General features: G+C 38.3%; 1 protein-coding gene across 3 annotated transcripts in view; it reads left to right on the forward strand.

The window, feature by feature from the left end:
* kif26ba (kinesin family member 26Ba) overlaps positions 1 to 14,383 on the forward strand; it is a 119,541-nt gene that overhangs the window by 50,275 nt on the left and 54,883 nt on the right. For all 3 annotated transcript variants that reach the window (XM_036136527.1, XM_012881517.3, XM_021308067.2), the window contains exons 4-5: positions 3,226 to 3,407; positions 11,698 to 11,908. In XM_036136527.1, the coding sequence (XP_035992420.1) occupies positions 3,226 to 3,407; positions 11,698 to 11,908 (393 nt within the window). The remainder of the gene's footprint in view (positions 1 to 3,225; positions 3,408 to 11,697; positions 11,909 to 14,383) is intronic.

Consider the following 14,383-nt stretch of genomic DNA (forward strand, 5'->3'; position numbering starts at 1 on the left):
GAGTAGGGAGTAAAACATGCAGACCCTGGGGATCTGGGTAGTGGTCCATTGCATTATTGCAGTAGGATTTAAATTGGGGCATTGAATAAATGCAGTTAACACCATCTCTGTACTGGTTTGAATTATCTCTTGTTTAAAATAAGCGGTTAAACAGATACATATGATTTACTTTCATATTGGAGATAATTCAATTTAAAAAGTTAGACTTTAGCATTTAAATTGACTGACAATGATAAATGCAGATGTTTTTGAGATACATTTAAAAGGTTTAAAGGGAATATTATAAATCGAAACCTAAGATGAGTTCAGTTTGGTTTAAATCATATCTTATAAATTGGGAAAAATATGTCAGTCATAAGTGGCCTCAGATCATCATTTTGAAAAATTAACAGAGGTGTACCACAAAAGGCTCAGTTCTCAGTCCACTTCTTTTTAGTTTATTTATAAATTATTTGCAATATTCCAGTCCTGTCCAGGTTGTCAACGCTGATGATGACACTGTTTTATATGTACCTGGTAAGGACATTGCACATGTTTTGATACATCAGTTTCGGTAATTGAAACCTGTTGCAGCATTGTTTGACACGTCATGTCTCATATTAGAAGTAAATGAAAGTCTCAATTAGTATTTCCTCCAGTGCCCATTATTTGTTTAGCAGTAATACTTTACCTCTAAAAATCCACAGACAAACTGTCAATCCAACGTCAGAATTAAAATATTTTGCATCTGCCCTGTATGCTACCTCTTGACCAGGTTGTTGTTGTAAATGAGAATTAGCTCTCAACTGACTTTCCTGGTTAAAAAATAAAGTTAAAATAAATCTTGATGTAATTTTTGCATTACCATTTAAAATTTAGCAAACATAAGTTTAGTCACAGTTTTAAAAAACAAACTACTACTATTTTATGTTGTAAATATGTTCAAACATTCAAAGATTTAAATTTAAATGAGTATAAAAATATGTGGGTCACAAGTGGAACAGGCAACAATCGAGGCACCAAGAACGATGTATATAATCGGGCAATTAAAATCTTAAAATTCTAGTCAGATCACATCACTGTCATGTTCTTAAGAAAATTTATATTATGAACTCTATTCATTATATTATCAAATCTCAAAATGACTTAAATGCTTACATGGTAAGGCTCCTTTGGTGCTCAGGGACCTTTTAGTACCGCTGATCATTATTGGTTTAGCAATGAAGCATCCAGTGGGAATAGGAAAAAAAATTATTTCACATGTAACATGTGAAAACCCTTCCCTGTAGAACTAAAACTGGACTCTGACCAGCCTCACTTCAGATTAAAACTGAATGAGGACCAGAGAATGATTGAAACCATTTTAGATTTTAGATTAAAAGAATGGCATTCTGTTAGGTTTTCATAATGAGTGTTTGTTTTCACTCCGTATGAATTTGTATTTTTAATTTAGTTTTACTGTGTGTAAAAAAATAAATAAATAAATAAACTGGGGACAAGCTTTAAAACTTAGTGTATGCTCCAAATGTTCAACACTATTGTCTATACAAACAAATGAATAAAGGAAATAGATGATTACTTAACAGCAGTGTTTTTTATTCTACTTTAATTTAATAAAAAAAAAATTATATCTTTTGTGTTGAAACTGTAAACGACAAAGCAAATCAAACAGGAGATTAACATCCAGGTAGCCTTCCTATTGTATCAGAAGCCTTCCATGTAGGTTTCAGCTAATTTCATTGTATACTACATAGTGTACAACAAACAAAGTTTAATATATTTTGGGGGAAAAATGAATAGATGAAAAGCAGAAAACACAAATGGATAAAAACAAAGAACAGATCAACATATATGACCAAATGCTGTAAAGTGCTGAACCTGGAGAACAGTTCAGCATTTTAACAACTTGATGCAGAAAGCTGTGTAATAGTCTAAAGGTAATGATTTTGCCTCCCGGTAGCATTTGAAAAGTTCAGGGAGGAAGTGTTGGAAGTGTCTGACCCTTTCACTATCCTCTCCAGGGCTGATTTGTTATGTTGCAGTAGGAATTGTATGCTGAGATGGAGTATATCAGCACACAGGTCTACAATCAATTGCATTTGGAGAGATGAAACACACATTTTTGGAACTGTGTTCTTTATGGTGTTTATCTCTTTACTATTGTGTCTGTAGGAAATTAATCTCATCATTTACAGACACACATGTTGCTTAAAACGTCTCAGCGTGAACACATAACTTACTTAATGGCTGCTGGAGGGTCTAAACAGACAAACAGGAAATTAATACAGCATGTTCAATCAATACAGAGTGTATTGTTCTATTTATGGCCTGCTTCATATTTTAAACAAAACAGTTTTGACCAGAAACAACAGAGAGCATTTCTACAGATCAGCTGACCTTTCTATTGGAAATTTTATTTGATGTTAGCTGGTAAATAGTTTATTAAAGTGTTACAAGCTGACATTTTTTTTTTTGGTATTGTCTTTATTTAAATTAGGTTTAAGAAAGTGCTAACTCCACTAACACAATATATTAAGATGCAGCGTTCTGAAGAAAAGCGGTTAAACAAATCTATATTTCAGATCTTTAATAAAATGAGTTGAAAACAGGAACTGGATAGATAAACTAAATAGATGGTCATAAGATGCCCAGGAGGAGGTAGTGATCTTTCTTTTTCCAGTTTTCTTCTGTATATCTGCAACCAAGCAGCCTGCTGATCAATAGAGAGGTTATCTGCTGTCAGTCAACTATTAACAACACACACAGTGCATTAGACGCTTTAGCTTTTGCTGTAGTGTTCAAATGTTCGCAAAAGGATTAACTTCTTTCCTAGAAACAAACAAGAAGAACAGGAGGATTTGTCACTGTAGATCAAATTAATCCCTCCCAAAAAAAGGGGGGGGGGGGTGTACCGAAAAGCAACAATGGTCTATTTACCTGTCTATCTGAAAAATATTAGACCAAAGATTAACTGTAGTCTATGTAAAAAATGTTTGCCATCGAGCAGATTTAAGAGAATGGAGTTACAGCATTTTGCTCTCTCCTTATAATTTATTTTGTCCTATGCCTTTATCACATCTTGGTAAATATGGTTACTTTATGTACAAACCAGGCTTGTACAATATTGTGTGCATGCATCAGCTGTGGGATATTGTTGGTAATTTCCCTTTTAAAGTGTGCCTTTTCTCTATAAACTGTCCTTATTTTTGTGGCGCACACTAAAGGGTCCCCCTGTCTTTGCTTCAGATCTCCCAGATGATCTCCGACACCTCAAGAGAAGGAGTGACTGAAGCTGCCCTGAACCGCTACAACTCGCACTCCCCTGCACACACGAACTCGCCGTCACACACAAGCTCTCCCTGTAACACGCCGGCTGTAACCACCTCGGCACCGACTGCCACTTCTGCGGCGGCCTCCTTCTTCGCCAGGTACAGTGAAACTCTTTCAGTGCTAAATCTCTCAGACCAACTAAGGATGGGAGGCTCATTTGGCTTTGACTTATATGATTAGACCACATTTATCAGCCGCAATGAGACCTCTGCAGATTATAACTCAGAATTTCATCCAAATCGGCTTGCCTCAATATTAATTACAGCTGTTTTAGGCATATTAACAACTTAAGGCAGAAAGCTTAGTAACGGTCTACTGGTCATGCTTTTGCCTGATGGCAGCATTAAGGAAAAAAAAAAAAAAAAAGCCCAGAAGAGAGAATGTTGGGAGTCTCTCTGCATCATACTGAGCTTTCTACAGTGACTCTGAAAAGTGTACTCCCCCTGTTAAAATGCCAAGCTTTTGTGACGTAAAAAACAAGACCATGAAATAATTTTTTAAAGCCATTTCCAACTTGGACGTGCCATGTATCCTTTCAGTACAACAAGAAAGGTTAAATATTAGGGGAAACATTTAGAAAACAAAAAAGAGCTACGGTAACCTGATTGCATAACGTACAGATGCTTAAACCAGTGCTCAGTTGAACCCCCATCTGTATTATTTGGTAAGTCTATCAACGTGCAACATTTTGACTTTGCAATATTTTTCCCAATCTACCGAGCTAAAAAGTCTAAATTATGAAGACGAGTCTGGTCCACAGCCCTTGCTAGGACACCTCGAAAAACTTTTACTTTATTTTGGGGAAACTGTTATTTTGTTGATTTGCTGGGATGCAGGTTGAAAATAAAAAAGTGAGACTATTTTTCACATGAAAAATGTATTCTCTCTTCATCCTTCTAGATCAAGTTTGATGAGTAGTGTTGTTTTTGTGCCAAACATGCTGTTAGACATTGCGACCTAAAGTTCAAGTTTGATTTCAGCCGACTATAACAGGTTTTTCCCACAAGGTTTTACAATATTTTCTCCATGCCTGGATGTTTTCTTTGGAACAAATGTTTCTTGCCTTCAGTCCTACTTCTTAGTGCAGACTTATGAAGGCTACAGCAGATTGTTGTCACACGTACAACACCAGCAGTACCAGCCAGAGCCTCCTGCAGCTCCTGCAGCATTATCATCGGGCTCTGGAAAGCCTCCTTGAACATTTTCTCTCATTGTTCCATCAGTTTCGGAGAAACATCCAGCATTTGTAATACCAATGTTGTCAGTCAGTTTGACTGTCTTTCTATTGCTGTAGATTTTAGCTTTTTTTCACCTGTTACTGACAACTTTGTACATTTTGATCCTTTGCTACCTCATTGCAAACTGTGACTTCAGAAGAAGTCTGCAAATTTCCAGAAAACGTCACATGAAAAGATTCTTAGCATGTACCCAAGAAGAGTAAATGTTGCATCAGAAGGTGCAAAAAACAAAGCATTTGCTTCAGGCTCTACACAGTTTTGCATACGTTATGGATTTCTTGAATACAATTTTTGGATATTTTATATTATATTACATTAAGGTGAAAAAAGCTTTGAAATTAAACTCCTACTTATTTGACAGGGGTTTGTACTTCCCAATCACCCTACAATTTAAGATTTCACATAGAGAAATTATTACAAAACAGGGGAAAGGTACATCAGAATAAGATCAAATCATGTTCTGAGTATCAGATTTCAGACTTTTCTACCTTTAAACAGCCCTGCTATGAAATTCTCTGCCAATAGAGCAGAAGGAGTAAAATAAGACTCACAAATAAATGCATTTGACTATGAAGTTGTTAACAGGTTTTAGTGTTAAAGCTGTTCTTTCTTTTTTCTGGAATGATAAAGGTGTAAAAAATCTCTTTAATGCCCTCTAATATTGCCTCATGGCTAGATATGTGTTGTAAATGAGAATTGGTTCACTGTGGACTGAGACATTATTATTTCTCGGTAGAAAGCTATCCAGTAATCAGTTATCTATGTAATCAAGCCCAGAAAAAATGCTTAGCAGGACAACATAAGACACGGGTAACATGCCTACATTATTGATGAAAAACAGCAAGCTCAAAATGAACGAGTGAATTATTCATGGGTTACACCCGAGTCTGAGCGCGTCGCCGAATCTGAAGAATCGCCGGGACGTCATATCTAATGAACTGCTTTGAATCGCATTTTAAATGATACTGATGGGTTTTCCTCCGTTGCTTTCACACCTCTTCTCCGCTGTTCATCTGCAGATAATTAAATGAGTGTGTCTGTGATATATAACTGATATACACGAGTGTAGCAGACATAATGTTGTCTGTCAGAGCTCTAAATTACACAGGGACACTGTCGAACACACACTGTCACATATCAAATGCTGTTTTATACTAACAAACACATCTGGGTTAAATAATAAAATAGCATCCAGCTGTAAGAGCTTGAACCTCTAAAGAAACTCAGGTTGTGTGGACATGTACACATCTATTCCAATAAAAGGTCTTTTATAGTTTTAATGAGCACAATTGTGGGCCAGGATAAGGGATTGTGATGATATGATCGGCATAGTTGAAGGATCAAAATTAAAATTGTATGAAACTGAAGCCAACCACTTCTATTTAAAAAGTACATAAATTAAATTGCTATTACTACTGCTGTTAAAATGCTCAGTGTATTGCTATAATATTGACTATGTACAGAAATGTGCAAACACTCGCTTCATGTAAAAATCCCCTCATTTGATCATTGTGCACAACTGACTGACAGCTTGCAACAATGGTAAGGACCTACTTTGGCCTCTAAACAACCAGAGAAAAGGCCTAAATGTCTCTGGCATTTTAATACGATGGGTGGGTATGATGGAAAAACTTTTTACAACCATGAAATCAAACTGGGTCTATTCATGCATGTCTTTTACACCTGTTCTTGTGCGCGTCATTTTGTGGGAGATTTTCTGTCCCACCTGTGTCATTGTAAATTTCCACCTCACGGTTGCACTCTGTTGTATTTTTATTTGTGACTGGGATCATGTGGGAACGTGTGCGCAGTTGCCTATTATCCCGTGTTTACGGTCAGTAAGAGCAGCCTCGCAGGGCTGCTAAATCCCATGCAGGTCTGGGTCTTTACTCTTAGACGTGGACCGCATACAGACACAAACATAATTTTCGTTCGGCTCGCTGTCTGCACACAGCCAAATCCCCGTGTCCACCCCAGGTCCTCTCGCCTGATCCCCTGTCTTTCTCCATTTCTCCTCAGCCTCTCCTGTCCATCCCCATTTCTTGTTTTCTCCTCAGCATGCAGCTCTCCTGTTTTCATCTAATTGCTCTCCTCCTTTCCCATTGTTCTCTCCTCTCTCCTCTATTCTCTTCCCTTTCTCCATTTCCACACTGACCTTTCCTTTACCTCCACTCTAATGCATATCTGAGTAATATCTTTCATTAGTGGCGATCTGTCTGTGGAATATGTCACACTTGCACAGCAGCTCTGCGTCTTCCCTGTGCTGCAGTGGCCCTCTGGGGACGGTGGAATAGAGACTTGCGGTGGTGTGTGCATGTTCTTACTCAGAGGGGGAGGGACTTTCTAGCAGTGCAGGAATTTTCTTTAACTGCATGCTCCAAGGATTGGATCTGTGGGGATTTGCCTGGCTCTGTGTGTGCTGTGTGAGGCAGCTGAGTAAATGAATAGGCCCCAAGTGAATTGGTGAATCGGGAGGGCATCGTTATTTCAGATGGAGGATGGCAGAGATGTGTAGGCTGCTGTCTCTTTTTCTGCCCCCGCCCGCCTCTTGCTGGCTGTTTTTTTAGGGTCCTTTAAGGAAGACCATTTCATCCCATGATAAATGAGCACCAATTAGCCACCCATCATGCTGGTGGATTGATGATCTGGACAGATGGTCAGTGGGGGAAAAAAACTATTTTATCTGATCAGATCAAAAACACTTTTGTTGTTCTGATTTTTTGGTCATCTCTTGTACTCTAAACAATAATGTTGTAATCCTTCCATTTGTGCACTTGTAGGATAGGAGTAAAATTTTCATCTTGTGGTAAGTTTCACCTCTATCATTGCTCCATTTTCCAGTTTAGTTTTTTTTTCCACCATGATCAGCATCACTTGGTGAAGCTTTTAGCTTTCATCCAAACTGGTTATGCAGTGATCCAAAGTGAGGAACCATCCAGAACATTTACAAACTGAATCAGAACTAAGAAGCTTTCCCTTCTTGCACAAATGCCCTTTGCACAATCGATTCTGCACATACAAATAGTTTTTAAAAATACTCACCTGTACACTGTGACTTCTCCTGCATTGTCTACATTTCAATTGTTTACTTTTGAATCACTGCTGCACCTTATACTGTAATTCAATTTTACTGCAATTTACAAGCTGTATGCAAAGAAATTTTGTTCTGTACTCACTCTGTGCATACAAAATGTCAAATAAAGTTGTCTAAGTCTAAGTCTAAGAGATATAGTGGACTGTACCTCCAGCCGAAAGAGGAATGGAGGCGACAGAACCCCAGAGGAGAAACTCAAACCGGTTCCAAGAAGATAAACAATTGTCTGAACCCAACAGTGCCGGTACCCTTCTTGGTTCTATCTTAATAGTTCTGGTGTCAAAACCTGAAACGTTTAAAAAAAGTTTAATCCCTTAACCTTTTTTATCTCTTCTCTTGAAACGTATCCTTTAATTTAACGTTTCGTAAGTCCAAATCAGGCCGTGGAAATCTTTCTTTAAACTGCATTTATTTTTTATTCAAAAACACTTTTGTTTTTTTCATGTAGAAAAACCAAATTAAAATCCAGCGTTTCTTTTGTTTAAGTAAATAATTTAGAAATTGACCTGATTAAAAAATATAATAACTGACTATGTGCAATCATCTAAACTGATAAACCTCAGTTTTGAAAAATATCCATTATCTCCTCATGTCTTTAAATTAACTAAGAGTTAATATCAGTCTGCTTAAACGGTAATCCCGGCAACATTATGTGATCATAATATCAATGTCAGCAATCAGTAAGCCAGTCTTTTGTCCCAGTCATTCTGACCTAATGCGGCACACACAAGCACACTTTCACACGACCACCATCACTCTCTGTCTCCCTTCGCATCTTCTTCCTCCTGCTAAACAGAACGTAATTAACCACTGAACCAACAAAACAGCCCGGAGACACCAGCCATCAATCAGCAGCGTGTCCAAAGCAAAAGGTGTTTGTGTTTGCATGGAAGGAGGAAGAAAACAACGCGGCGTCTTGTTACCGGCTGACCTCTGATGCTTTCTAACAACAGGCGGACACTTTAAGTCTACGAGGGCAGAGGAAGAGGCAGTCGGTGCTGAAGGAATCAATGCATTTCAGGAAGGATGAGTGGATGTATGGAGGGCAGAGATGAAAGGATGTAGAGGAAAAATAACGAGTGAGAGAAACCAGAGGGTGAGGTTTCAGGATGGTAGAGATCAAGGATGGAGGACAGAAAAAAAGGAGTTGGGGAGTCATGGTAATGGAGAGGAGCTGATGATTAGATTGAGCTGACTGATGTGAAACAAGTACAGTTCAATTTAGGGTTGGTTTGGAATACATTCATTTAACCAAATCCCAGGCCTCCTGCCATTAAACACCACCAATTAGGTGTTGCCGGAGTGTCTGTTGCTGTAATTTAGCCATGGATTGAATCACTGAAGCGGAGAAAAGAAATTTCGCAAGCGATCAGATTTCCGATCTGGAAATTGTAACAAAGGACGGCTAAAAAGCACGTCAAATGTTTTGCAGAACACGAAAACCGCATAGAAGAATAAAATAATGCTTAGCTTTGGACATTCCCAGCTAAGCATTATTGTACTGAGGAAGAAAAAAAAAAGAAAATGCATGCAGGTTACAAGCAGGAATCCCCTGTAGCAGAATGAACGAATCCATCATTGTCATGGCGCATACTGCAACCATCAGCAGCACTGCAGCAGCCCCTGCACCTCCCTTCATGGACAACAAGGCAATTGCAAATTATTAATTCAAATATTTCACTTGAACAAAACATATTTTGTGGCATGTAGAAAATAGGTAGACCATGATTAGAAAACGCACGTATACTCCTGTCTGCACAGACCAGTTGGTAATAAGGAGATCCAATACAATCCTGCTAATGACAGATTTCAATAGTCTTCTTCATGTGATGCATAGGGAGGTTTGAAACATTACACCAACATAATACAGATTTGTAATTGCCTTTGATCGCGTTTCAAACGTGTAAGCTCAGCCTGTGCGCTGAAAAAAAAAAAAAAAAAAACCCAATTAGTGGTCCTCTCATGGAGGTTTGTTTCACGCTGTGTGCAGCCAGACACACTCACACGGATTCACACACAAATCTCCAGGGAGAGCCAGTCAAATGGTGAAGTGCTTCATCGTTCCACGGGTCACTTGATTCACATCTCTCTTCCTCCCTCCCCCCTTTCCCACTCCCCCCCTTTTCGCTGACTCTCTACCTCGCTCCTATTTCGGAAACTTGCAGCAGTTAATTGAAAGCCAATGGTGTGCGAATATAGCTTCTTGACAAAGAGTGTATCAGGGCACAAGGTCTCTCGCTCTTTCTTCCTCTTCTTCTGTGTTCTCTAAATGAAATGTGCGACTTAAAGCAGAACAGTGCAGGAAGTGTAGCTACCGCTGTTTTAGTGGACTTTCATTTGGTTAAATTGGTAATACAGCCGCTGGATGTGAAAGTAGCTACCGCTGGTGCTCGTTGCGGGGAATGAAATACTCCCTTCCTGACTCTGTATGCAGTTGTAGTTAAAGTGGATTATATATATACTATAACTACTATTTAAATGTGATTCAAATTGTTCTTTTCAAGGTTGGAAAAATATAAAACTGATTTTTAAAAGCAAAAACTGCAAAAGTTTAGATTTTTTTGAGAATTTTCTCTACTCAAAACAGGATCAATTTTATACACATTGATTGAAATGTATAAGCCCCTATTAACCTTTGGTTAAATCTCCCTTAGAAAGTTACAGAGAAACCACATTTTATGTAGCAATGAAGAAGCTGCTGACATAATTCTAGCTGTATATTTGACCATCCCTTCTTTTGGGAAATGGCAGAGCTCGTTTAGATCGGTGGGATTCCTGGCAATGTCCAGGCTTTTAAGCACGCATCATACATTTTTGATTTGGTTCCCAGGGCCATTCCTTCAAGGCTTAACGTAAGCCTTGAAGGAAGACCAGGTCAGGTGTGTGGGGATCACAGTCCTCTTGAAACACCCAGTTGTGTCAACGTCTCAACCATGTAGCTGTTTATGTAAAGACGAATAGCACCCCGTACACCTTGTGCAACACACCAACACCACTGACAACAAAACAGAGCAGTACAAGTATGACGCTGCCACTACCATGCTCGATAGCTGGTACAGCATTCGTGGCTTTGAAACGCTGAGTTTGACGCCTCTAAATCTTTTTTTTGTTTTTGTTATTGGGGCCAAATAGCTCAGTCTTTGTCTCATATGTCCATAAAACTTCTCTGTAGAAGGTGTTTTGCTTGTCTGTGCGGACCGCTGTAATTTGAGTCATGTTACAGTGGTTTAATTTTGGTCTTCTAGTCCATGGACTTGATAAACTCATGCCACGCTAGGCGGTGACGTTGGGTTTTCACAGCTCCTGTTTGATAGTTTCATCAGAAGTGAGAGCTTGGGTCAGCTGTGTCAATGAAAATAGTTTTTTGGAGGGATAAAATAAGCTAACATTGATCTCCTGGAATGTTGCTAATATCAACCTTACAGAAAATGTATGCCTAAAAGCCCGGTCAAGCAATTTAAAGTGCCACCATTTCTAAGAAGAGGTAAAATAGTCAAATATCCAGCCAGGGTTATACTAAAAAGCTTGTTGGTGGATAGTACACACACCATTTTGTTTTTATGCAACTTGGTAAAGGACATGTGGGCAAATATTTCTGTGTGGGTCCTTTCACCTCGTCTTTTATTCAAGGGTCACCACAGCAAGTCGGAACATTCAGGCTTGTCAGAGGTTTTCTGCCGGACGCCCTTCCTAACGCAACCAGGTTCAAAGCTGGGTCTCTCATATCAAAGACGCAGACTTAACACGCTACACCACGAAGGCACTACCTTAAGCACATAATAGTGGGGGTGTATTTATACATTTAAGTTTAGATTTATGATTCTGACACTGTGAATCCAAAATAAAATAACATTTTTGCAGCAATTATTATTCAACACTTAAAATGAACTATCAAGAGCCACAAATTACTGACATTCATGCCCCTACTGAATGGATGGAAACTTCTCAGTGTTATGGTATCACCCTATACTGGAAGATTCAGTCAGTTATTTCACACACATGATTTTAACATACTGACCAGATCATTTAAAGGACATCTCTGCTTCTCTTTCTCAGAGCTGCTCAGAAATTGAACTTAACATCAAAGAAGAAGAAGCAGAAGACCGGCGCGGTTACGGCCCCAGTGACATCATCTCCACCCCCGTCATGTGACCCTCACGTGTTCCCGACTAACTTCAGCTCTGCTTTGTTGACGGCGCCTCCACCTGCTCCGCCTTGTCTTCTCCGTGCAGCCAACAAGATCAAAGATACTCCTGGGCTTGGAAAGGTAATGGAAAGGTTCATTTCCTTCTGCTGCGTCATTTTCTTTCAAAAAAAAAAAAAAAAAACAATTAGTGGTCCTCTCATACAACATAATTTTCTTAACTAGAAATAAAGAAATCGAATTATTACTCTTATTATGCTTAAAATTTAAAGCAGCAGTAGCAATTAAAAAAGTTCAGATTCTCAACTGTTACTTTGAATTTCTCTTTCTGTAATTTGTGATAATGGTATAATGAAATGTATATTGACATATAATATTCAAATATATACTATATGATAATAATTTAATAATAATTTCTGAAATAATGATTATAACTTCTAGAGAAAACTAAATGACAGGTTGTATATGATGTAGGAAGAAGGTGTGGGTATAAGTTTACACTTCTACCCACTCCTTTCACCGATCAAACATGTTTCTCTTTCAGTGTGTGTGTGTGTGTGTGTGTGTGTGTGTGTGTGTTGTTATGATTACTTGCATGCCTGTTCAAGTTTACTACAAAACTGAGGTTAAGTTGTGGATTTTTTCTAAATAAAAGAACATGTGAGTTTTCAGGAATAATAAATTAAGTATGAGCTGTGTGGCTATGCAACCTTTATATTTACTGAATATTGCTCAACTTGTACATTAATTTACCATGTAGACAGGTTTGGAGACATTATTGGATTAACTTTTAGTTTTTTTAAAGTCCCGGTATAAAAACATTTAGTGGTCACCACCTTTATATATTCTCACATATATAGCAAACCATCTAATCAAATAGTAGAAACCTCACTGCTTCATCTGGACCTGGTGAAATCTAGCATGAGAATGGGACAGAAAGGGATTTAAGTGACTGAATGTGGCGTGACTGCTGTTACCAGGGCTGGTCTTAATATGTCTGTATGGACAAAAACTGCCTTGTTAGAGATCATAGAAAGACAACAGTAGCTTCAATAATCACTTAGCATCATCAAGGTATGCTGAATACCATCTCTAGCTGTAAAACACGTTAAAACTTGAAGCAAAAGACCGTATTGGGTACTCCTGTCTGCTAAGAACAGGAAACTAAAAGTTTGAAATATGAATGAAAAGTCCTGATATAGAAGCTGGAATTTTGATTTTGAAATGATTATTGGATTAATGTGTGACATTTTTTACCAATTAGCTCTTCAGGACTACGCTGATGCTAAAAATATTATTTTATATCTGTATATAGATTTAATTAAACACATTAAAACATCCCCTGCTTATGGATGAATTATCTGTGGGTCATTCATACTTTTATGGCTTCAAGAACACATAGCTTTCCTTTAAACAAGTTAAAGCTGAAAATGAAAAGCAGCCAAAACCCCCCCCCCCCCCCCAAAAAAAAAAAACAATAACAACAAAAAAAACATTGAAAGACCTCCAAAAAGCCTACAGCAACATCAATCATTAATAATAATTGCAGAAAACTCTGACAGCAAACAATGAAGAAAATAATCTGGATTAAATGATTTTCTCTTGTTTGGAAGGAATTATTTTTTGCTTTTCTGTTTTAGCAGTAGACTGGGGGACTGTAAGGGAAGCCTGATGATTAGTTTTTATTTTATTTTAACACGCTATGTTTTTACTCTAAAAGTCATTCAATAAGCATGATAAAAATATTCATGTTAACTGTGCAAATACATTTTAAAGTTGATGTGCATGAATGGTTACAGCATGTCTGACTGATTAATTGTCACATAAAACAGAATAAACAGAAATCCAAGGTTAGACGTGTGTTGTTTAGAAAAACAATTACCCATTTAAGCAAAGATATCACTGTTGATAATTATCAGCTGAGCACTACTGCAATATCAGTTGCTCCAACATTTTTTGTTTTTGTTGTTGTTGTTGTTTTTTGTTTTTTTTTGGGGGGGGGGGGTCTTCTTCATCTTAAAAGGGAGTTATTTAAGCCCAAAGGTTGGTGTAATCTGCGGAAATACTGAGCTGTAGTATTTCATCACGACCTTCACCAGTTTATCTAAGTGTATTCGTTTGTATGTGTGTGTCAACGGGGCTCCCCTGCTGTAGGATACCAAAATATAGCCTAATGGTTACCATGGTAACACACTTCAGGCTGACAAAAGTCATCTGTCACCATCGTCATTGCGTGATGAAACGTGCGTGAGTGTGTGTGTGTGTGTGTGTGAGTGTATGCTGGAGGACCAAGCACACACTTGGCTCTCGAGTGTGTGCAATATTGATCGTCCATGTAATGAGTTTTTAGTGCCCCCCCGCCCCGCCCCCCCCTCCTCCACAGTTTGACTGAGAGCCTCCCTGACTTTCTGTGTCCCCACAGCTGGAAAACGAATGACTGTGGGATAAAAGAATCAGACTTTATGCAAAAGTTTCCATGTCGAAACATTTAGAGGAAAAACATCCCATTTTTTATGTGTGTGTGTGTGTGTGTGTGTGTGTGTGTGTGTGTGTGTGTGTGTGTGTGTGTGTGTGCGTGTGCGTGTGAATCATCTGTTA

This window comes from Fundulus heteroclitus, chromosome 4, assembly GCF_011125445.2.
Source record: "Fundulus heteroclitus isolate FHET01 chromosome 4, MU-UCD_Fhet_4.1, whole genome shotgun sequence".
NCBI lineage: Eukaryota > Metazoa > Chordata > Actinopteri > Cyprinodontiformes > Fundulidae > Fundulus > Fundulus heteroclitus.